The following is a 24335-nucleotide window of genomic DNA, read 5'->3' on the forward strand; positions in this document are numbered from 1 at the left end:
TCTCGTTGGTGTAGTTGTAAGATACGGTCGCACATCCCGAGGTCCTGGTTTTTAAAGGTTCATAAAAAGTTATAGGGTGTTTTTTCTTAGTAACAGGTCGAAAATATGCGCTCCCGTACTTCGGAAACCAAGTTAAGCCTGCGCCTAAACACTTTCCAGTCGTGTTGGATTCGTCGTTCCATTCGATAATCAGAGCAAGGGAATAGAGGGTGTACCTTGGTCTGTGGACATAGTTATGCGCTATTATATGTCCTGTGTAGCTGGATTAGTCGCCGGGGCCAGGTGCGGTCAGGACGCCATCATCATTTACATGCTGCAGTATCACCTGAAATCAGGTTCATACTCAACTCCTTACTAGGAGTTGGGTATACGTTTATACGTTTTGGAGCTCATTGGAATGGTCGTACGTCATAGCATCAAAAAGTTTAATTAGGATTTATTTATTTTTTATCGTACATGCTGGCAACGTCAGTATGGCGTAGTGACACGTGAAAACCGAAAAGAGTCAAAGTGATTGGAATATCGAATAAATATATATTACGATCGTAAGCGACTTATATTTCGGATATCATAATGTCTGATTATGAGTTGATGCCTAATACCTCTTTATATATCTATTAAAGAAGAAGTTTTATTAGCTCGTATTGCCTAGAGAAGAGCCGAGGTGGCCCAGTGGTTAGAACGCGTGCATCTTAACCGATTATTTTGGGTGCAAACCCAGGCACCACTGAATTTTTATGTGCTTAATTTGTGTTTATAATTCGTCTCGTGCTTGGCGCTGAAGGAAAACATCGAAGGAAACCTGCATGTGTCTGATTTCAACGAATTTCTGCCACATGTGTATTCCATCCGCATTGGAACAGCGTAGTGGAATAATTATGCTTCTAAACTTCTCCTCGAAGAGAGAGGAGGCCTTAGCCTTGCAGTGAAAAATTTACAGGCTCTTAATGTAAATTGCCTGGAGATTAAAATAATTAGAAACGTACTTGATTTAGTTTTAATCGGTACGATATTAAGCCATACTGAGCTGATTTTGTACTCAGCCTACCCATAATAGATTCTATGTGAATCGAAGAATACTAAAACATATAAATTTATAAATATAACCGTGACTCATGGCCACTTTTACCTGATTGTGGCCAAATGACTATCGGAACTCGTTCCTGTCCCGAAAATTAAACGGAATTTCTTTCAAACGAATTTAATTTAGCATTTTGCACCTTGTTACCTTGTAATAAGACCTGATGTTTATTATCACGGATGGTTTTATGTTCTTTGCAAATTCCCAAGCCCTTTTATAGCTATCTGTCCGATTGGCCAATTTTTTCTAATGCGCGCGCAAAGTATTCCGGAATAATGTTCGTTTACTTTCAAACGCTGTACATTGCGCCGTTTGGTTAGCTTTCATTGTAAAGATCATTTGTGGACACAGAAATGAACTAATATAATTTCTATTGAATCGAAACATAACAAAATTATATTGTAATCTTGCATTTCAGAAGAAACAGTCGTTTTGGGAAGTTTGGGCTCGCGTTAACCCGTTACATTGTTTGAAATAAAGTATAAAAGTAATATTAAAAATACAAAAATCCTGAAGTAGATAACGAGCTACAAAATAAATATACAAAAAATGTGATTAAGTGTGTATAATTGAAGTGCCTTATGATATTTAATAGCAAAAAGGTTCGAATTAAATTTTATTTACTGTAAGGTAATTTTAGCGCCTTATCACTAATAATAGCAAAAACGTATAAAACAAGATTGCTACGTTTTTATTTAATATGTTTTAATTGGAATTAAAATGAATAGACCACTACAAATCAAAAATATTCAATAAAACAATTGTTTTATTCGAATTCATGGAAAGATTAATTGAATTAAATAATAAACTAATTCAGGCAATGGCGTCATAGTCAATAGAGCGATAATAAATCACAATGGCCAACATAGGGAAGGTTCTGGCCACTATCAAGGCCGTCATCACTCGTCTCGTGTTCGCGTGTCATGGGATCATTGCAATCTGGCAAGTGACTGTATTCAAAGACAGCTTAGAATATTGGTATTTGGCTTCGCCGATTTTACTTTTAATATTCGAAGGTGTCTTCACATTGACAATTAAAGAGAACCAGGAGTGGAAATGGTGAGTGTGAACTGACCCTTATGTATTTTTTTTTAATTATGAGAAACAATTAAAGGTAAAATTTTGATTGTTTCCAAATTTTTAATAACGTTTCAATTGTCACGTTTCTGATGCGAAAAGTTTGAATTTTTGTCACGCGTATGCAAGATAAATTGTTTTTTTTTTTAATATTTACATACTCCCTTAGCTTCATTCATTTTATTCATTACTCACGAATTAAAGAATAATAATTATTATTAATGTGGAATCTCTATTAATTGTTGGACCATGTTGTGAGAAAGGTTTTGAGTATGGATGTGGATGGATATAGAGGTAGGGGACGACCCAAGAAACGATGGATGGATTGTATTAAAGACGATATGGTTAGAAAGAATATTACTTGTGAGATGACGTCCGACAGAGAAGTATGGAAAAAGAAGACATGCTGCGCCGACCCCAAGTAAAATTGGGATAAGGGCAGGAGGATGAATTTCTATTAATTGTTACTAGGGTGTTATATTTTTTATTAGTATCAGTGGAAACTTAGCTGATGTATGTATTATTGTATATTTTTATGCCTAAAGTGTCATATCTTTGTTTGTTTCCCTAAAATAAAATAAAATAAAAATATAAAAAATAAATTAATTGTAAGTACAACAAAAAAAAAAAACAATTAATTTCGTGTAAATATGAAACATTTGAATATATTTAAATTATTAACAATCAAATACAGTATTTATATTAACAATTTGAATTAATCGTTTGTTTATTTTTTTGTGTAGTCTTTGAATGATTCGAAACGCATTTTTTTTTTAAATTTCTGTTGCTTTAAGGTACAAATTTGCACAAGATTGTTTTAAATCTTTATATCTATATATAAAAATAACATAAGAAATAAAGAAATAAACATTCGTTTTAATGTATTATGAAAATAGACTACATTTTACATACATTACAATGCTTTATTTACTTTAATATTGATTAAAAAGTCGTCATTTTATCAATTCGTGAATTGTATTTGTCGCTGTTATCAAATAAATAACGTAAACATTAAATTAACGCTTCTCACTATTACTAGTCAATAGCAACACTCAACAGTTTGAATCAGTTTTGCAGAACTATCGATAGTTTGACTATCGATAGTTGACCTCGAAAACTATTCAGGATATCGATAGTATCGTTTTGATCAATACTATTAATAGTAGTAATAGTTATCGATAGTATCGATAGCTCTCCGTGAGCAATACTATTGATAACGGCAATACTATCGATAGTATCGATAGTTTTGCACTATCGATATTTTAGATTAAAATATACTATCGATAGTATTGCTCATGGGGCTCATATATACTATATCGATACTGTCACGTGTCAATACTATCGATAGACTATCAATACTATCGCTAACACCTTAACTATTGATAGTCTATCGATAGTCTATCGACAGTCTATCCACAGTCTATCGATAGTGGACTATCGATATGCAACACTAGTCTGAATTAAAGCCGTCGAAACTATGTGAATAATATTATACATTAAAACCTTCTTCGAAACGTCTTCTGGTATAATTTTATGAAGGTACTCGTATATTAATTTAACAGATTCTTCTGTTAGGCGTTACAAAACAATATATCCTTATTTCATAATAAGTGTGATTTTATTCTAAGTTCTAAGCTAACCTACATTCGGCGGGTCAGTAGTTTTTACACGGAACGATTGTCATTCGACCCTTCACAACCATTCCTGGGCGTATCGTAAACATTTCATAAGGGTTCTGTAAAAAATCACATTTCAAAACTGACGACTATAAATGTTTTAATTTTGTATCTTACATTACAGTTAGTAAAATATTTTATGAATTTTTTGGACTGTAATAACAATAAATATATAATTATTATTATTATACACGTATACGTATAAATATCAGTTTTTATTCCAGCACCTACAACCCGGTTTTCATTTTAAAGTTTGTTAATTATTTAAAGATTGAGTTATTTTCTTATTTAAGTTAAGCATTTACGTCCAATAGTATATTTCGTTACGAGTTGCAATTAAATAAAACAAACTTAACCTAAAAAAATATTAATCGACGGATGTCAATTTCGAAAATAATTTAATAAAATCAATATGTTGTCTGTGGTATGTCTGGCAGAGAATAAGAATAAATACCGATAATTTATAAACCGGTAGATTATAAGCTTTTGTAAATATGAACGGGGCATGATGTTCTTAATATAACGGATATAGGTAGGGTTTTGTGCAAGCGACTGGGTAGGTACCACCCACTCATCATATATTTTACCGCCAAGCAGCGTACTTAGTATTGTTGTAAGTCAGTGTAACTACAGGCACAAGGGACATAATATCTTAGCTCTCAAGGTTGGTGGTATCTCTATGGGCGTTGGTGACAATTTACTAAAAAAAATAAACAAAAATTTTAACAAAAAAAGCCGACTTCAAATTAAACACCATTCCAAAACAAATTAATATACACTAAAAAGTAAAAAAAATAATTGAGTATTCTTCTACGACTTAATAATCAACTTACTGTTTCTAACCTTCTCCTCAAAGGGAGAAGAGGCCTTTATCCCAGCAGTGGGACATTTACGGGCTGCTAATGCTAATAAAAAAGAAATAATGTCTCTACTCATCAATATGTACGAGTAGGTACGATGTATGGGTTTACCACGCGATAAGATAGGTGGGTACCTACTCACTTTAAATCTAACTCAACACATACCTATGAATAACAAACAATGATCAAAATTACTAACAGTATTTTAAACGGGATATTTACCATGATTTATTATTATTATCGACATTATCAACGAATGTCTTGTTCACGAGACTACGAGCTCCACCAAATAATAATAAAAAACATGGTAAATATCCCGTTTTAAATACTGTTAGTAATAAAAATAACCATGTTAATTTAAAATCTTATAATGATCAAAAATATTAGAATACTTAAAAGTCGATTTACGATAGTATAATGTAGTTACAATTATTGTTAGTTTTGTAGTCGGTGTCAGCCAAGGAAACACTACAATATACGTAGCAAAAATAATACGAGAATACTTTAAGAAATACATTTTTTTACTAATTAACTTTTGTATGCGACTATATACTGTGACAATATCCGTGTAAATCTCTAGTAGAAGTCTAAATTAAATTAAACTTCAGTCAAAATTAGCGTTAATAAAAACGAAACCGAAATGAATCATGTTCATATTTAATTTAAATCTGATTTACTTATAGCCACTTTAATTTTACATCCATTACGATGTTACTTTGTTAACATTCAAAAAGCATTTTTTCGCAAATCAATAATGAATATCATAGATAATTCAAGCTCAAAAAAATCAAATAAAATCAAAATACTCTTTATTGTACACCAGTAAACAAAAAGTTGAATCACATCAATCAAGAAAGATGCACAAGAGGCGACCTTATCGCTATACAGCTTTCTCTTCCAGGCAACCTTAGGGTAGAGGAAAGAAACAGATATAGAAAGAGGTAGGGGTGTACAAGGCAGATATAAACATAATATATGATTACATTACAATGAAATAATAATATATTTAAAATAAAATAATCTACAGTACCTGGTAGCTAACAAGCATACATTAATGTATGTATCTCCATTAGATATAAATTATATATGTATAAAGCTCGACCAATGATATCGCGTGAATTCGATGTCAAATGTTGTTTATTTGTCTCTTTTCCTCTTATGGTTGGAATATTCGCATGTATATGTTGGTGTTAGACAAGGAGTGACTCACCCTAGAACGTTTTCTATGTAAAGTTAAGGGATGATTCCTAATTAAGGGAGTGTTTACATGACGGCCGGAAGAACCATTAGAACGCCGACGAACATTAGCGATACAAGGATAATTAAGGGTGATATTGTGGTTTTTTTTTTTAATTTCAAATATTAAGGTTGTTTGCAAATGTTATCAAAATAGTTAATAAGTAGGATGCTTTATTTGGTGGTAGGGCTTGGCGTATGTCCTTGTGTATGACGTAACAGCATTACTTAGTAAAAAAAAAAAACAAAGTATACTTTATTCAAGTATGCTTTTACGAACACTTTTGAATCGTCATTTAACAAACTATTCTAAGTAAAGCTACCGCCGGTTCGGAATGTTTCATCTACCGATAGACAACTGCCAAGTCAGACCTTAGGCTAAGCTTAGGCTCCTAAGTTATAAGAAGAAATGATATTTACCTCATAAATTAACATTTAGGTCTGACCATTGAACTTGGCTCTCATTTCAAATTTATGTTTTGACGGGATTGTTAACTACTGGATTTCTCATTTCCATTTGACTGAACCGGTGATAGCTTTATATTTAATTCAAGAAGGTATCCCGAGCCGTCTAGGAGACATGTTTAATCCGGCACTCCTTGTAGGCCCGTTTAACCCCGAGTGCGTCGGTGGAAAGAACTCTGGTGCCACGCAACAAGCGCGCTCGTCGATACTGGTCAAGTCTGACACCATTGCCCAGAGAATGTCTTTGATAATATTTTTTGGGGGAGGAGAAATTGCCTGAGCACTGTATGCGCCCGGCGCATTTTTTGCTTAACACAGGGCCCCCTAATTCTTTTATCGCTAAAGAATCGATATAAGTATAGTAAGGTAGTAAGTAAGTAGGTTACTTTAAAGTCGTTTTCCTATTCTAAAAACTAAACGACGCAGTTGCGCTTTGGTCAAAGTTGGTATACTCTATTCCAACCTTAACAGGAGAAAAGCCAAATAAACAACATTTGACAGCAAATTGACGCGATGTCCTTGGTCGAGAGCTTGATTAATCTATGACATTCTCTATTGATTTGCGAAAAAATGGCGTTTTCAACGGCTACCAAACTGTTATCGTAACTTCGAAAATAGAATGAAAGTTGAAATAAGTAGCTAAGTGTAATAGTTTTGTATTATAAATAAAGAATTATAATCAAGAACTTTTTTTTATGGCATTAGTTGGTGGACGAGCATATGGGTCACTTAATGGTAAGTGACCCATAATATAAATATTAACCATTCCTTACATCACTTATGCGCCACCAACCTTGGGAACTAAGATGTTATGTCCCTTGTGCCTGTGATTACACTGGCTCACTCACCCTTCCAACCGGAACACAACAGTACTGAGTACTGCTGTTTGGCGGTAGAATATCTGATGAGTGGGTGGTACCTACCCAGACGGGCTTGCACGAAGCCCTACCACCAAGTGTTAGTAGTGTACAATATAGTAGAGATTAGCAAATCGCATTAAATACGTTAATCTAAGGTTTGTTTATCTTTATTCCTACTTCGATTGGAATAGGCTATACCTACGTCATTAAATCGGGATCGTTTTTTAACCGATAATAAGTACAATTGATCCTCAGTTACGATTAAACTGAGGTTAATATTTGTAGGCAATGGTCGAATGGGATCGAATAGAATCGGGAGTTTGTCATTATTATTAGGTAAATAGTTAATTCTATATATAAGAAGAGCAAAATTATCCTTATTTTATTTACTAAATTAAAAGACCGGATGTTGAAGAACTCTTTCAAGGCCCAATCACCCGGCTTTTTCACAACGTATACCTTAAAAAAATATAACCCTTAAAATAAACACAATATCAAAACTTTTGTCGGCTTAGTTTTTACGCATCTGCAAGGCCAAACATATGCAAAAACTCAATCTGTAATCCATTTATCTATAGTTGCTTACAATAAAATATAAAAAAAAAAACAAATTTGATGAAGTAAAATACTTTCTTTTTAGTACCAAAAACTTTGACTCGATGTGCCGGCGTCCGTTGGCTTCCGCGAACTATCAAGTGTTCGTAGGTGACGGGAAGTCAGTATTGCCACTTAAAAATTAAATTACCAACTAAATCCGTTGATTAACTACCAGAATAATGCAAGTGCACTTCTCCCCTACGTCATTAAATCGGGTTCATATTGTAACCGATATAAATAAGAACAATTGATCTTCATTTACGATTAAACTGAGGTTAATATTTGTGAGGAATATAGTCGAAGTTGGATCGAATTGAATAATTACCGTTATAAGAAAAATCAATCCCGGTCCCCCGATATTATATAAAGTAAATTTAATTTTGTATATATCTTGTATAAAAGGTTTCAAGCATATTCACATGTGGCAGAATTTCGTTGAAATCAGACTCATGGAAAATTCTTCACGATGTTTCCTTTGAATTGTAAACACAAATTTAATCACATGGAAATTCAGTGACGCTTATCTGGGTTTGAACACGCAATCATCGGTTCATATGCACGCGTTCTAACCACTGGGCTCTGTATATGTATAACGGATATCGCTTATCAAATTTTATAAATGCCGTTTCGTTGATAAAGATATACAGACATTTACTACCCTTTAGTTTCGTAATAAAATCCATGGTGTTAATGACCTCCAAACATTGGAGGTCGCGTAGGGTTGACATTTGTATCTTTTGTGAAGGCTCGCTCTACTAGAACGTACCATGATAGCTTAGGGTTAAATTAAACTACACTGAGTAACTAAATTGCCTATTTGTTTATGTTTTGTAAATAAAACTAAATAAATTGTTTTTTTTTTAAACAAAAGACATTTATATATTCATTGTTTGCTTTTTTTTTTTAAATTGGCAATGATTCAAATTTAATTGTTACGTTGCAAAATCGTGAAAAAAATAAGACGTATTACGAGTAAGATTTTATTGATTACAAAATCGTGGCGTTAATATTTGTTTATTTTCGTGCAGAATAAACAATAATAATTTCATTGTAATCAACTTATATGAAAAATACTTCTATACTAATATTATAATAAATGCAAAAGTATCTCTGTCTGTTGGTTACTACGGCAGAATTTTATAAAAAAATTCTTGAAGCATGTTTGAACGCCAAAGAAGGACATGATTAACTAACATCTAACAACTAGCGTAATATAATTTAATTAGTAAAACAGATAATAAATTTAACTTTACCTAACCCTTAGGTACCTAACACCTCAACCTTATAGTTGGAAACAGTGAAAACTATTTTTAATATAAAGGCTGAATACACCAATACCTTGTTCAAAAATTATGTAAATTATGATGTTATATGTAATAAAAAAAAAACATTTTGTCCCCAGGTTTTGTCCGTCGGTATTTATCTATCTCGGATTGGTCGTGCCTGCGATATGGCTGCTAGAACTACACAAGGTCGACCTCCGTTTGCAGAAGAAGACGAATATTACCTATATAGAGGTAAGAAGTAGGGATTTTATGGATCTTTGCGATGTTTTTCTTCACGTACGAGATGGATTATAAACAGAAATTAAATGGGAAGACCAAAGAAACGATGGACGGATTGTGTGAAAGACGGTATGGTAGAAAGAATGTTACTTGTTAGATGACGTCCGACAGAGAAGTATGGAAGAAGAAGACATGCTGCGCCGATCCCAAGTAAAATTGGGATAAGGGCAGGAGGATGATGAAATACGTATATAAAATCTGTGCCTGTGCATCTCGACAATATTTTTTTAATGAAAACGCAATATTTTAGTAACACAAAGAACAATGCTGAGGCACAGTACATTATTATTACTATTGTATAATATTCTCTATTGCAAGATCGTATTATTTTAGCACGTAAAACATATTCCTGTTATCAACAAAACAGAATTAAATTTAATAAATTTATTACGAGATTATATATTGATTAACAAAAAAATGCTTCTATCAATTTCTGGCTTGCGAAATACTGTTTCAAAACGGCGTAACAATGATTATGTCTGCCGGTATTTCCCGCCAAAAGTGATTAAAATGAAAACTAACCTGACAGATTGACATAATGACGTTCGGATACTTACACTAATTCTCCTTATAGAATATAATTGTATTCAACTGATATAATTTTGTATTTCAAATGTTGGAAAAGTGTAACTAAGTTTTTTGACAGCTCTCGGTTGAATATACGTTCCGTAGCTTAATAACGCTTAATACAGTTATTTAAAATGACGATTTAAAAGTGAAGATTTTGATTGCATTATGGGAGTGCCAGAATAGAGTGTGCATTGGCTGGTCTCCCTTGAGATTATCCGCCATGACGAACTAGGTCATCATCATCACTTTTAAGCTCATTTGAGTGATTAAGTTCAATGTTCTAGACGGAGATTCCAATCCCTGGCGCAACGAAGATCCCGACAGATATGTGGGTGACTTTGATAGAGCAGTTCTTGATGCTGACCCTCATCGTGGGCAGATGGTTACTGCCCAAGGGTGACCTGACTAGAGACCAGCTCAGTCAATTACTTCTGGTGTATATTGGTAAGTTTTGATATACTTTTGCACTATAACAAATATTAATTTCGTATATTATATTTTAATACTCTACGTAATTATATATTTATATATATGTCATATAACACATACTATACAACTATATAAAGCTGTTAACGTGCCTTTATATATCTTGTGGTTGGAATAGAGCTCTTTTAAGTTGTTGGCAGGGGTGAGGGGGGTATAGTGGCATTTTTGTCGAATGTGCTCCAATGTCACATCATTTATTTTTGAACTACTAATTTATTGATATTATGCACTAAAAGGTTTTGCGAAACGCGTTGCGTCTTAATACAGTTCTGCCCGTTCTTGGGGTTCAATTGTGCTTCGTACCAAATATCATCAAAATCGGTTCAGTAGTTCAGTATCACAGTAACAGACGGAGTTACTTTATCATTTTTATCAGTATATATATTACTTAATGGTCGGACATATGTTTTGATATTGAAATGTTTAATTAATAGAGTAATTTTATTATAGGTACGGCGGCAGATATAATAGAGTTCTTCGATTCATTCAAAGATGAAAAAGTTGCCACAGAGAAAGTCCTCGTGTTGTTGACACTGGCGATCTGGTCGTGGTCTCTCGTGCAGTTCACGGTCGTCCTAACAGCGACGAAGTCCAGGAAAACCCGTGGGACAGCCAATAGGTCTGACATGTACGTATGTAGAGCACGCATGCTACATGCACAAGTACACCGCATGCGGATGAAGGGGAGACATGTTCTTTGTAGAAATGTTTTGTTTTTTTTTTCAAATAAATATTATTGTCATTTTGACATTTTATTTTATTTTGTTTAGTGATCCGAATGAACATTGCATACAGCCTAAAAATGCATATTGAGAAAAGAATTATTAATTATAAAATAATAAAAACAGCTGTGTATTTAAATTAAATGTTTTATTAATAAATTCTTAATAAATAAATGACAGATTATGTCAATTGATTTTTTTTTTTTATTTAATTTTGTTACCGAATTTCTTACCAACAAAATAATGTCTCTGCTACAACCGACTTCAAACATACATACATATCATTGTATACAAGTAAACATATAGATTTAAGGTGTACATATTGAAGAAAGATTCGTGACAAAAGTGTTCTTGTAACTTGTTAGTATGGGATCAATACTAGCAACTGAATTTTAAGGCAGCTCCACACGTCCGAACTGAAATTTCGTACAAATTTTTTGATTCTGGTTATAATACAATTGTATGTGTGTATAGTACAATTTTCTTTTATGGTACTTGTAGGTGGACGCGTAAATAGGTCACCTGATGGTAAGTGGTCACCACCGCCCATAGACATTGACGCTGTAAGAATTATCAACGATTCCTTAAATCGCCATGTAATTACTTCTTATACCGAATTTTTTACGCGGAATGTTCCGAAGAATTTTTGGATTAATCCCGGCTGCTGAATTTCACTCACTTGGAGGTGAACTTCCTGCTCGTTTGCCATCAATCATATAAAAAAAAAATATGTTCCGTGTACCTGTAATTATACTGGCTCACTCACACTAGAAAACGGACACACATCAATACTAAGTATTGCTCTCTATCGGTAGAATATGTGAGCACCTACCCAGACGGGACTTATTTTAATTATTCCACCTTGTACACGTACAATCAAATACGAATAAAACGAAAAACTTACTCGGTGTGGATATAATCTTCGGTTAAATTGTGGTTTTGTCTCGGAGACGTTTCTGCTTTGAATATCCAATAATGTTATTCATCATACACAAAGACCATCAAAATATATCTTTGCGTCACGGATCTTAATAACACATTCACTATGACATAATAGCCACGCTTTTCACAGCCTTAAGTGTATGTTGTATAATTATATTACATAGTACAGTCGCCTCACTCAGTGTCTAACACTATAAACAAACTATTCATGACTTTATAATACGTTATTTATCGAGGAATCCTCGATGTTTTGATGAGGTTCTTTCACGAGTGGAGATTATAAGGAAGCGTTCATTGTGTTAAAAATTTTGGAACGAAGTTTCTTTCACGCGGCTCATAGTAGAGTGAACTTTAAATCGTCTCCTCGTCCTCCCTTTCCCCCCCTTTCTTTCTATGATATACGACTCAATATAGCATTATTCAAACGTATTTTTCTGTAATAGGCTATTTGACAATGCGAAAAATAAAGTGTCAATTATTGTAATTTGTATATATTATGAGTTTAAAAATGGTTATTTATTGACGGAAGTAAAAAATAATAACTATTTAATCAAAAATCCATTAATAAAAATGTTTTTTTTTAAACGTTTGTCTCGTGTCACAAAACGGTCGTGCTTATGATGACGTCACTTGCTTGTTAACCTCGTTTGCCTACTGTATGTGGATTATATGTGCCGCAGATTACAATACAGGCGACTGACGTCACCGACCCCATTGCAGCGCCACATTGTCAAAGTAGCGTTTTCGCGCGCTATTTAAATATGGAATTTTTAATTTGATAGTTTTCTGCAAATAAGTACTAGAATTAAAAAAAAAACACTATTACTGGGTTCCTTAACCTCTACTAAATAATATAAAATGGATTTTATAAACCAGTCAAATAGTCTTAATTCACATGGGATTTTTGATAAAAATTTTAAGTCTTGTCACGTAATTGTTCTCAAACGTTGTTAATTCATTTATATATTTTTGCGTCTGTTATGTAACACGTAAAACATAGCGAAAGCAACATCGTTCCAATTGGGTGTCTCGCGACGCCTCTGTTTGTATTTATTGGATAATCCCTCATTACGAACGTCGGTGTTTTCCGTTACTGTGTAGTTCTGACATGACAAAATAAATTAAAACTGTAATAGTCTTTAACTGTAATATTACCTTTTGAAGGAGGATTTGGAACTTAATCCACGGCTCCATTGCTGATTGGTGGATTCAAGTGAAAGTTCTTTCGTTCTGCAGGTTGAACACGATGTTTTCCTTCAGAAATTCAGTACACAAGACTGCGACTGAGAATATTAGTTTAAGATTCACATGTTCTCGGGCAGGGTTAGATTTAGAGGGTCCAGGGCAATTCGACTCCTACACTAGACTTTTCTAAAACAAAAATAATCTCAATTCTGAGAACTAAACACGCTCAATCTCTACGCTCATTAATACTTTAAAAGATTTATAATTATCATGCTAAATGTTTAATTGTTTTTAAATATTAAAATTTTTAATAAACTTATTAAATTTATTTAGAATATAGTTAGGAAACTTTTGGTGCCTCCGAGCCTTCGGACCTCTAAATGCGGCCCTGCCTTTACAATCAAAATATTTGTGAAGCCAGTTGGCTCAAAAAGCACTTTTGAATCGCCGTGTTGAATTTAATGTAAAGCTACAACCGATTCGGAATGTAGATTCTGCTGAGAAGAACCGGCAAGAGATTCAGTAGTTTACCTTTTTCACAATTTTCAATTCCATATATCCTGCCTAGAAATCAACAAAAATTAACTCCACGCTTTTTTATCTTTAACATAATCTCGTACTGAAAAATATACCTTATTTATCAATGTTTTTTGGCACGAGCTTTAATTTTTTTAATGATTACATATGTTCACAGGAACACAAGCACGGCGTGCTGTTGCTCCATCGAAGTTTGCGCTATAATAATGAATATAGCGTTGCAAGACGCGCCATTTTTAGCTTTTCGTCTTCTCATCATCGCTCATTATAAGATTATTAACTACATGAACATCTTCTTTACTTGCAAGAATACGTTGGTGAGTATATCGATGTGTTTGTTGATGTTCTCTTGCAGGTCTGTCTCAATACTGGATACAGGATTCTTGCACGAAAGCCGCGTTAAAGACAGTTCACCGATTATGATCGAGGTGATGGATGGTCCGATATTTTGAAGTGATAACTTCTTATGGGAGGGTAAATCGTTTCGTTACGTAACGCGTTACGGCCCCAGTCTGACTGGCTTCCCTTTATCTTATACATACGTCAACGATTAGTTTAAGTTATAATTTATGTCGGGCGTCCCGAGACGCCCACGTATCTATTTTTTGGAAGGAGAATAGACTGCTATTTTCACTCGAGCCCTTTTTGTGCTTAAGATTGTGTTTTGGTAATGATTAATTCGATGTAGAATAACCAACTTCTAGCTCAGCTGCAGATAAAGCTGGTAAGAATCCTTAAATCTGCAGCTAATCGAACGAGCTGTTTAACAGCTGTGTCTTGTTTTCCAAGAGCAAATTCCTTAATTGTGATAAGAGTTACTTTCGTACAAGCCAGTCTATGTAGGTAAGGTACCACCTACTCATCACATGTTCTACCGCCAAGCAGCAATGCTTTGTCTTGGTCTATTGGAGATGTAAGGAATGATTAATATTCCTTACTAATGTTTACGAGCAGCGGTCACCACATATCAGCCAGCCATTTGCAGTCGCACCAGAAGATATTGTAACAAGAAACAGCCTAACTTTGTAGTGCTTAAAGTAGTTTGATTATTTAAGAAAATATTTACATTTCTCGCAGTAGGTAGGTTTCTCCCACCACACTGGTGACCACTTATCAGCTGGCATATTTACGCGATCGCCTACCTATTTCATAAAAATGTACTTTCCCTGATCAGTTTCAGCTCTTTTTTTAATATATCATATTTATATGTTCATATATCTTCAGGTGATATTACTACAGATATACCGACTGTATGTCTTACATCTGGAGAGAGTCGATGAGGTGAACAGCGGCTCCGTTTATAAAAAGAAACGGAAACATAAGTCGAACGATAGGAAGGAAAGAGAAAAAAAACATAGGTGAGTGTGTTTTGTTTATCTATACGTATAATAAAATTGGAGTGTCTGTTTGTAATATTAAAATAACCGCGTTTTACTAAATACACGGTACATATACCTAAATAACATTGCTTACAATTTTTGTCTGTCTGTTTGTTCCGGCTAATCTCTGGAACGGCTGGAACGATTTCGATAGTACTTTCACTGGCAGATAGCGGATGTAATAAGAAGTAACTTAGTCTACTTTTAGTTTAGAATTATATGTAAAATAATAATAAAGTCACGCTTTTTTATTTAATTCAAACGCGCACGAAGTCGCGGGCCAAGCTAGTCTTCAATATAACGCTATCGACAAATATATGACTACTAATCTTTGTCTTCGGCTTCCCTCGCATTATAAGGGTTGGTCGTCATGTGACAAACATCAAAATCAGTTCAGTGGTTCGGTTGTTAAATCGTAACACACAGATGTACTTTAACATTTATAATGTTGATGAGTAAGGTGATTAAACAACATTTGACCTTGAATTTAAGCGATATCATTGGTCGAGAGCTTGAATTATCTATGATATTCATTATGGATTTGCGAATAAATGGCGTTATGAATGTCAACGAAGTTGTTAACGGAACTTGAAGTAAAAATCAAAGTGGATATAAGTATTTAAGTGGTACAGTGTTGTACTATACTTATCCAATATATATCTCTATAATGGTAATATCATTTCTTATGCGGAGGATACTATATATAATATAACTATATCAATTTAGTCACATTTTTTTGACGACCTCCGTGGTCGAGTAGTGTGTACACCAGTTTTCATGGGTACGCCACTCCGGGGTCCAGGGTTCGATTCCCGGTCGGATTCGAGTCGATGTTGAAAAAGTTCATTAGTTTTCTATGTTGTCGTGGGTCTGGATGTTTGTGGTACCGTCGTTACTTCTGATTTTCCATAACACAAGTGCTTTAGCTACTTACAATGGGATCAGAGTAATGTATGTGATGTTGTCCAATATTTATAATTTCCAGAGATGTCAAAGCGAAGAAGAATAAAAGGAGACACGAAATTGGTGAAACTTCTATTTCCGTGATAAGCGACCCGAGGAGACAAGATCGAGTTGAGAGCGGACGCATTCGGTAAGTACTGTTCAGAGCAATAATATATATATACATACATACATACATATAAATATTATACATATATAATACAATTGGAGTGTCTGTTTGTGCCTAATTTTAAAATAAACCGCTTTTTTCTTCAATTTTTGTCTGTATGTCTGTCTGTTTGTTTGTTTCGGCTATATCTGGAACGGCTGGACCGGCTTTAATGGGACTTTCACTGGCAGATAGGTGATGAAATAAGGAGTAACTTAGGCTCCAACAATAACTTTTTCGTTAATTCAAACGCGCACGAATTCGCGGGCACAGCTATTAATAAAACTATAACACCTCGTCTTGTTGCCTCCACTGAGGACACGGCTGGTTGATTTTTCCCCCAGAGGGATCGGAATTACACCAAAGGGGAAATTCTGCTAGGATTTTTGTACGTATTCCACGCGGTCATTATTTGTAAACTACATAATTATTTTTTATTTTTATATGTAAATTTGTGGCCTTAATGTTATTAATTAAAGAAAAAGTTAAGATATTTGTGAAAAAACAGGTGTTCGTCTCGGGCCGCCTGTCAGAAGTGGTAACTTAAACCAATCTAAGTTGAACTATTAATAGAAATTGTTTAACTTGACAAAAGCTTAGGTTATTAGTTAAACTTTATGAATGTTAATATGATAAGGTAAGGAAAGGTTATTTTTAATGAAATCTTTTATTGATTATCATTACATAGTATAAAACAAAGTCGTTTACCGCTGTCTGTCTGTCCCTGTGTATGCTTAGATCGTTAAAATTACACAACGGATTTTGATGCGGTTTTTTTTAATAAATAGATTGATTTAAGAGGAAGGTTTATATATATAATACATGCACAATATAGTAGAGAAACACGAATAATTTTAGATGTTTCTGAAGTGATGTCGTAAATTAACATATTTTTTGCGCTTACATTGTAAACTCTGGCTGAACCCTACGAGATAGATCGGTTAAATGTACTACAAAATTGTACACCTTAAATAGTCTACAAAAAAGTCCGCGTTGGTATATGTCTTAGGAATAACCTACAATACACATTTTTTATCTTTTACTTTTTACGAGAAAAAAATGACTATTTACGAAGCGATTTTAAGCAATAAAACATTAGTCCTCATCCAATTTAGTGCCTTAAAAACATTGTGAATTTAATATATGAGATGAATATGATTATATATGATATGATGGTTTAGCTGTGTATCAAGAAAATATTACGAAATTAATCAAGAACGCAACTAAGAGTTAAATTTTTAAGATGGACGCCCCTTTCTTTTACTTCTGTCTGACCGGTGACGTCACTTCCTTGACCACGTCACTCCGTTTTCGTTCAACAATAATATGTATAAAGTGCCTACTGCTGACGGATTTATCACGAGATTCCCGCAACGGTCGGTCCGATAAAGTCCTTTGCAGAGCCGAGAGCCGTATACAAAACAAAACAAAACTAGCGACCCGGCCCCGGATTTGCACGGGTGCAATGCTGATACTAAATATACTACAGGATGTCCTTATATACAAAGTTCATAGCTTTTTGTCATTAATCAAACTGGCCACGCGTTATAAACCTGTAATATCTTCGACAATATTCATTTAAATTACACGCCGTAAAGGGCCATATTGATCTATATTAAATGCACAATGCATTTAAGGTAATTAATTGGATAAGGACTAATGTCGTATTACTTAAAATCGCTTCGAAAATAAGCCATTATTTCTAGCAAAAAATAAGGATAAAATATATTTACTGTGGGCTATCCCTAAGAGATAGACATATACTAGCGCGGACTTTCTTGTAGACCTTTTTAAGGTGTATTATACTATTGTACATTATTTTGATCTATCTCGTAGGGTCCAGCCCCCACCACTCATCAGATATTCTACCGCCAAACAGCAATACATTGTTGTGTTCCGGTTTGAAGGGTAAGCGAGCTAGTGTAACTACCGGCAAACATCTTAGCTCCTAAGTTTGGTGGCTCATTGGTGTGATGTAAGGAATAGTTATTTCTTAGAGCGCTAATCTCTATAGTCGTCCATCGGCTCGTAATAGGTGTTATTACATAAAAACCCAACCAAGCTCCACTACATTTTCATGCGTTTATAATTCGTTATGTGTTCGGTGCCGACGCAGGTCGCCAGTAATTTGTGTTTTGATTTTGCAAAGTCGATTCACGCGATTCACTGCGCTCTATATATCGCAAGTTTGGGCTATTGCTGTGTTGTCGTATAGTATAGCCGTGGATATAACTCAGGTCACTCGGAGCTGTTAAAGTCGTTAGGCGCGCCCTTTGCTAGGGTTGGGTTAAATGGGAAATGTCGATATATCGATGCGATTTAAAGTTTACCGCGATTTATGAATTTATTCGTTTTAATAAAGTAGTCGAGCGATAATGTCATATTATTTCCAAACGATGTAAACTAATATTATAAATACGAAGGTACTCTGTCTATCTGTTGCTGTTTTATAAACCGAATTCGATGAAGTTTGTAATGAAGCAATTGAATCCCAAGGAACATAGGCTTTTATATCTAACGAGAGCGAAGTGTCGGGCGTCTACTAGTATCGTAAATTTGGAAGTTAGTATGACCATCATGAAGTTTTAAATGTTGTCAGTGCTGCGACAAGGAAATAAGACTATACAAGCTTAGTTAACATATGATCACCCCCTTATCTAACGCAAGTTTAGATATACTGATACCAATGTATTTGTATATTAATCGCCGTGCCTTGCTTTGGATAATTCCTTCATCCATCAAGGATATTTATATGTGTGTAATGTTAAAAAATATAATTAAAAAAAATTAAAAAAGAACTAAAATGTATTTAAAAAGTTGAGCCGAGATGGTCCAGTAGTAAGAACGCGTGCATCTTAACCGATGATTCAAACTCAAGCTCAAATTCCTTTATTCAACATAGAAGACTTATTGATGGTCAAATTAAACACTACCACCGGTTTGGAAAAAGGAATACCCACACAGGATTGCGGGTTCAAACTCAGGCAAGCACCACTGAATTTTCATATGCTTAATTTGTGTTTATAATTCACCTCGAACTCGGCGGTGAAGGAAAACATCGTGAAGAACCTGCATGTGTCTAATTTCAACGAAATTCTGCCACATGTGTATCCACCAATCCGCATTGGAGCAGCGTGGTGGAATATGTTCCAAACCTTCTCCTCAAAGGGAGAGGATGCCTTAGCCCAGCAGTGGAAAATTTACAGCCGCTTAATGTCATTTAAAAAGTACATATAAATACTAATACATAAATTATATACATATATATCTAGAAATCAAAGAGAATGAGATTTAAACATTGACAATTCTACCACTATTTACCGATATCAGTCATAGATTATAGATATATACTTAACAGTGTCCCATCACTACAGTTATTCGGGATTCACCGTGTCAAGGTGACTCGGCTCGCCCGCTGGAATTGTAGGCAATTTATAAATAAAATTATTATAAACGACGTGCCGTAGCGACCCCTGCTTTCGATTTCAAGAAGAGAATGCATTGCTATGTCTCTTTAAAAGATTCTTGTAAAAAACTAACGTCATTTTTTTTATTTATAAAAGTAGGCAAACGACCTCAGCCTCCCAGCAAACCTGCATTGTGAATATCTAAGAATTCATATCGTTTATCACTCGTGACAACGTTAAGCCATTTTGTTACGTGTGTAATAAAGTGGTTAGTGTGTGTTTTATATCAAAACAGACTCTAAGGTTCTGAATTCAAACCCCAAGTCAGACCGATATATCTCTTTTCAATCGAATTTGCCGTCCGATCGGATTTTGAGAGTGACTGGGGAGTTCGCACACTGTGTTTAGTGCACATAATAATTATGATATGTGCACTACTATGCAGTACTGTGTTAGCTGGTCTCCTATGAGATTGTTCTTTAGTTAGATAAGTTATATATCTAGACAGAGCGGTTTCAAGCTATGCTTTGGCACTTGGGCACCCATCAATTTGGGGCCTTTTTGGTAGATATTTACTACCATATACAAATAATTTGCTTATTATTGCTATTTCGACAATAGTCACTAGCCTTTTGATAAATATGTTAGTTATTTCTCACAAATATGGCAATTTCGAAAATATACACAGCAGTCAATGTGAGCACAAACGTGTGAAACAAATTGTTTCTTCGGGGCCCTCTCAGGATGGGGGCCCTGGGCACGTGCCCCGTGTGCCCTATGGTAAAGACGGTAATGTATCTAGATACAGTGTCGCACTACAAACGAACTTTACATCTCGGTGTGCGTGACAGCTGCGGTCGATGCTCGCCGAACGTCATTCTACTTTACTAGTGTGCGTGTGCTCAGTGGCCAACGGTTGGACACTATTATTTTCGACGCGTTTGCTTTCATTAAGGTGTTTGTACTGCAATATGTATAATGGATTACCTTGTACTGCACACATCGTTAAAGTGCTAACATCGTTTGTGTTGCAATTAGTTTGTTTAAATTTCCACGTAATAATTGTTTTTTAATTAAACGATAGTATCTTTAGTTGATTACAATAAAATACTTTTTTAAATTACTTAAGAATTAGTTTAAAATAACGTTTCCGTCAAGGGTATTGGTAGATTTGATACCTTGACTGCCCCAACCAATTTAATAACGAAAAATTTAATGGTACTCAGAATAAATATGGTTTTTTAGAGTGCGTTTTTTTTAGTTCAGTGCTACACTAACGGAATAAGACTATACTTAGACTTAGTTAACATCTGATCTCCCCCTTATTTAACGCAAGTATAGATATACTGTTACCAATGTATTTGTATATTAATCGCCGTGCCTTGCTTTGGAGAATTCCTTCATCCACCAAGGGTATATACATATATGTGTGTAATGTTAATAAATATTATTTAAAAATTAAAAAAAAAATAATAACATATATTTAAAATGTTACAACATAGTAATACATAAATAATATATACTAATGGGTCTCCTATGAAACTTCGCGTTTGTTTGAAAGACTTTTTAGGAATTTCGAAACCTGAGACAGGTTTTATTTTGATTTCATTTCGTTATGAACCGCAAGTCCCTCGTCTACATTTAGCGCCAAAACTATGAGACCTTTTTTAATTAAAATTTTTAATATCAAATTGTATACATTGGTTCAGTTAGAATTAGAGTTTTTCGATATAAATTTACTTTAATTTTGTTTACGTTTATCATTTTTAAAATTGGTAGTAGTAAGTTTTTGTAGTTTTTAAGCGTTGATGTGTGGATTAGATCGATTGAAAAAAGCTCACTAATCAAGTCTTGCCACCCTCAAAAATTAGTTGTCCTACGTGAGCCTTAGCCGTAAGCTAAGGAAAATCCGGTCAGTAGACGCACGGTATTTGTGAAACAGCGACTCCAAGAATGAAAGCGAATAAAATTAAAACACAGTTTCGTTAATAAAACTAATATATTTTCTTATTATTTTAATAACATATAAAAATAGTATAATTCGGAGAAGTAGTCAGGTTTACAGCTTCAATCGCAGTGAAACGCAATCAATTTAAAGAATCTTTATTAACAGGTTTATTTATTGTCTTTTCAAAAAAATGTGTCAATGCAATATGGCGTTGCTATAAAAATGGCCGTTTCTAACGCGTCCTCTTCGAATTAATCAAACGGATATTCACAACAACAACTTTTTTATAATAAATTAACGCAATTACAGCAAATTCATTCTTAAAATATAGTTTAATATTAAAAATGAATATTTATTTGATTATTATTTAATATAATATTTTATTAAATAGTCCGACATTTGACACATTACAGATGGCGCTGCAAGACGAAACCAAATTAAGTTTTACTTATTGCATAATAGTGTTATAGGAATTTACATCATTAAATATAAACATTAAAATGATTATTGACAATATATAATTATTATTTTATATAATTAATATTTTAAATTTAATTCGCCATTGCCGATAAATGGCGACTTGCGCTTATATATACAGTACACGCGCACACGAGACAGTAGAGAGGGGACGAAGAGACGTTACTGTATGAGAGAGCGTCGTGACGTTTGACGGCACGACACACAAGTCGGTCTGTTCCACATTTAAATTCTTTTTTTTTTTTTAATTTCAGGGCCATCATTCTAACAAATACGGATGAAATAAAAGAACTAGAATTGTCGAAATTCTTTAAAGATCAAGTTATCGTCGAAAGTGAAAAGAAAAAGTGAGTATTGTTAAAGATTGTTATCCTACAGTCACATCTGCGTGTTGAGCTGCTTATGTGAAACCGTTTTCGTTCGCAAATATGGAATCGAAAGGTAAGGGAAAGCATTATAGTGTAAAAAAGTGTTCCCAAAAATGTATGACTTTTAGAAAAATTACTTAAGTTGATTTTTTGGCTTTAAATTTCCTTCATTGCCTTAATTGACGTCGAAGTGAAAACGACAGTACAAAAATTTAAGCCATTTTGAGGCGGAGTCGTGACATAATTTACCAATGTCTGTTTCATACATTTTGAAACGAAATTCATTCACGTGTCGTGTTAATAAAATTGAAATTTGCGGAAAAAAAATGTATTTATATCTGAGGTAATTACCGTATAGATATTTTACTTTTTTTTTTATATTCTTGCAGACCAAAGAGAAAACAGAAATCGGAAACGTCAGAAGAATCGTTAAACAACATTCACCATACAACTGACGACTCGGGTATTTGACATCACCGGGTCCGGCGCGAGAGCCCGAAGCGGAGCCCTAAGCATCGAGACAAGAAAAGAGATAAAAAGAAAAAGAAACGGGACACAAGTGACAGTTCAGACACATCTAGTTGAAACATTAAAAAAATATATCGTGGGTTTTAAATTATTATTGACAAACCAACGGACCATGTTCTGACATATATCGTGTTTGAATCTGTCAAAGGTCAACTAACTCACTTGTCAAGGTGAAGCGTCGCTGTCACCGAATTAAGTGTTGCTATTAAACAATTGAATAATAACGTATTCAATTGTTTTTTTTTTAAATTATCGTAATAATAATTTAATGTGCTTTTAATGTTTACGAATAAAATATATTTATTGTATAAATAGAGTAAGAAAAATCCGAAATCTTATTGAATTGAAATCATAATTCTGTTATGGCAGTTACACATATTCCAATGGAAACAGTAAAAAAGATAAATAAAACTTAGATTTAAGTATTTCATGCGATTTGCTAATAACTCAGCGATATTGTGCACTACTAAGAGTTTATGATTAACATATCTTTATTTATAATACAACACTACTGCACTTAACTACTTATATCCACTTTAATTTTACTTCCAAAGTTCCGATAACAGGTTCATCGACGTTCAAAAAGACATTTCATCGCAAATCCATAGTGAATATCATAGATTAAACAATCTCTCGACCAATTGTCAGTCAAATGTTATTTATTTAGCTTTTGTCCTCTTGTGGTTGGAATAGACTATGGATACTAATAAGTCGCATAGACAATTACTACTTTTTAGCTTGTTATTGATATTCCTAACAGTTTTGAGTTTGTTGTGCAGTTTATTAAAAAAAGCAGCCTAATAAATATATTATTAATTGATGTTAAACATGTTGTTGGCTCTGAAGATGTATATATATCAACGCTTATATTACATATGTATTATTTATTGGTATCTTAGTATGTGTCGTAGTTAACGCAATTATTATGCTACTGCCCGACCTACGTAATATTAGAATAATACGTAATTTGTTTTTATAGCGGCCTCACTACACACCCTTCAAACCGGAACAACAGTACTAAGTTTTTGCTGTTTGGTGGTACATCTGATTGTGGATGGTACCCAAATGGGCACTAAGCCCTACCAAGTAACATTTATTTATAAACATAAAACATGAGTTGACGTATGATTATTATAATTTAGAAGTAGATGTAGATGTCAGTTCTATACATCGTAGTCTTTGTAAATGGATGCTGACGAGCTTAGAGTATATATAAGCAAGCTATAAAGCAAATTTAATTACAAGTGCCTTTAAGAAT

The 24335-nt window shown here is 33.9% G+C and overlaps 1 protein-coding gene across 1 annotated transcript; it reads left to right on the forward strand.

The window, feature by feature from the left end:
- The first annotated feature begins 1937 nt into the window (after positions 1 to 1937).
- On the forward strand, positions 1938 to 23020 carry LOC125075381 (transmembrane protein 26). Its single transcript, XM_047687123.1, has 9 exons — positions 1938 to 2140; positions 9255 to 9369; positions 10272 to 10431; positions 10924 to 11092; positions 14017 to 14176; positions 15084 to 15217; positions 16224 to 16331; positions 22436 to 22528; positions 22939 to 23020. The coding sequence occupies exons 1-9, from the start codon at positions 1938 to 1940 to the stop codon at positions 23018 to 23020; spliced, it is 1224 nt and encodes a 407-aa protein (XP_047543079.1).
- The last annotated feature ends 1315 nt before the right edge of the window (positions 23021 to 24335 follow it).

The sequence above is a fragment of the Vanessa atalanta genome, chromosome 30 (genome assembly GCF_905147765.1).
Source record: "Vanessa atalanta chromosome 30, ilVanAtal1.2, whole genome shotgun sequence".
In the NCBI taxonomy this organism is placed as follows: Eukaryota; Metazoa; Arthropoda; class Insecta; order Lepidoptera; family Nymphalidae; genus Vanessa; species Vanessa atalanta.

Coding starts and splice junctions, on each gene's coding strand:
- LOC125075381 (XM_047687123.1), top strand. CDS start 1,938: ATGGCCAACATAGGGAAGGTTCTGGCCACTATCAAGGCCGTCATCACT. Junction 10,432..10,923: donor ATTACTTCTGGTGTATATTG/GTAAGTTTTGAT, acceptor ATTTTATTATAG/GTACGGCGGCAGATATAATA. Junction 14,177..15,083: donor TTACTTGCAAGAATACGTTG/GTGAGTATATCG, acceptor ATATATCTTCAG/GTGATATTACTACAGATATA.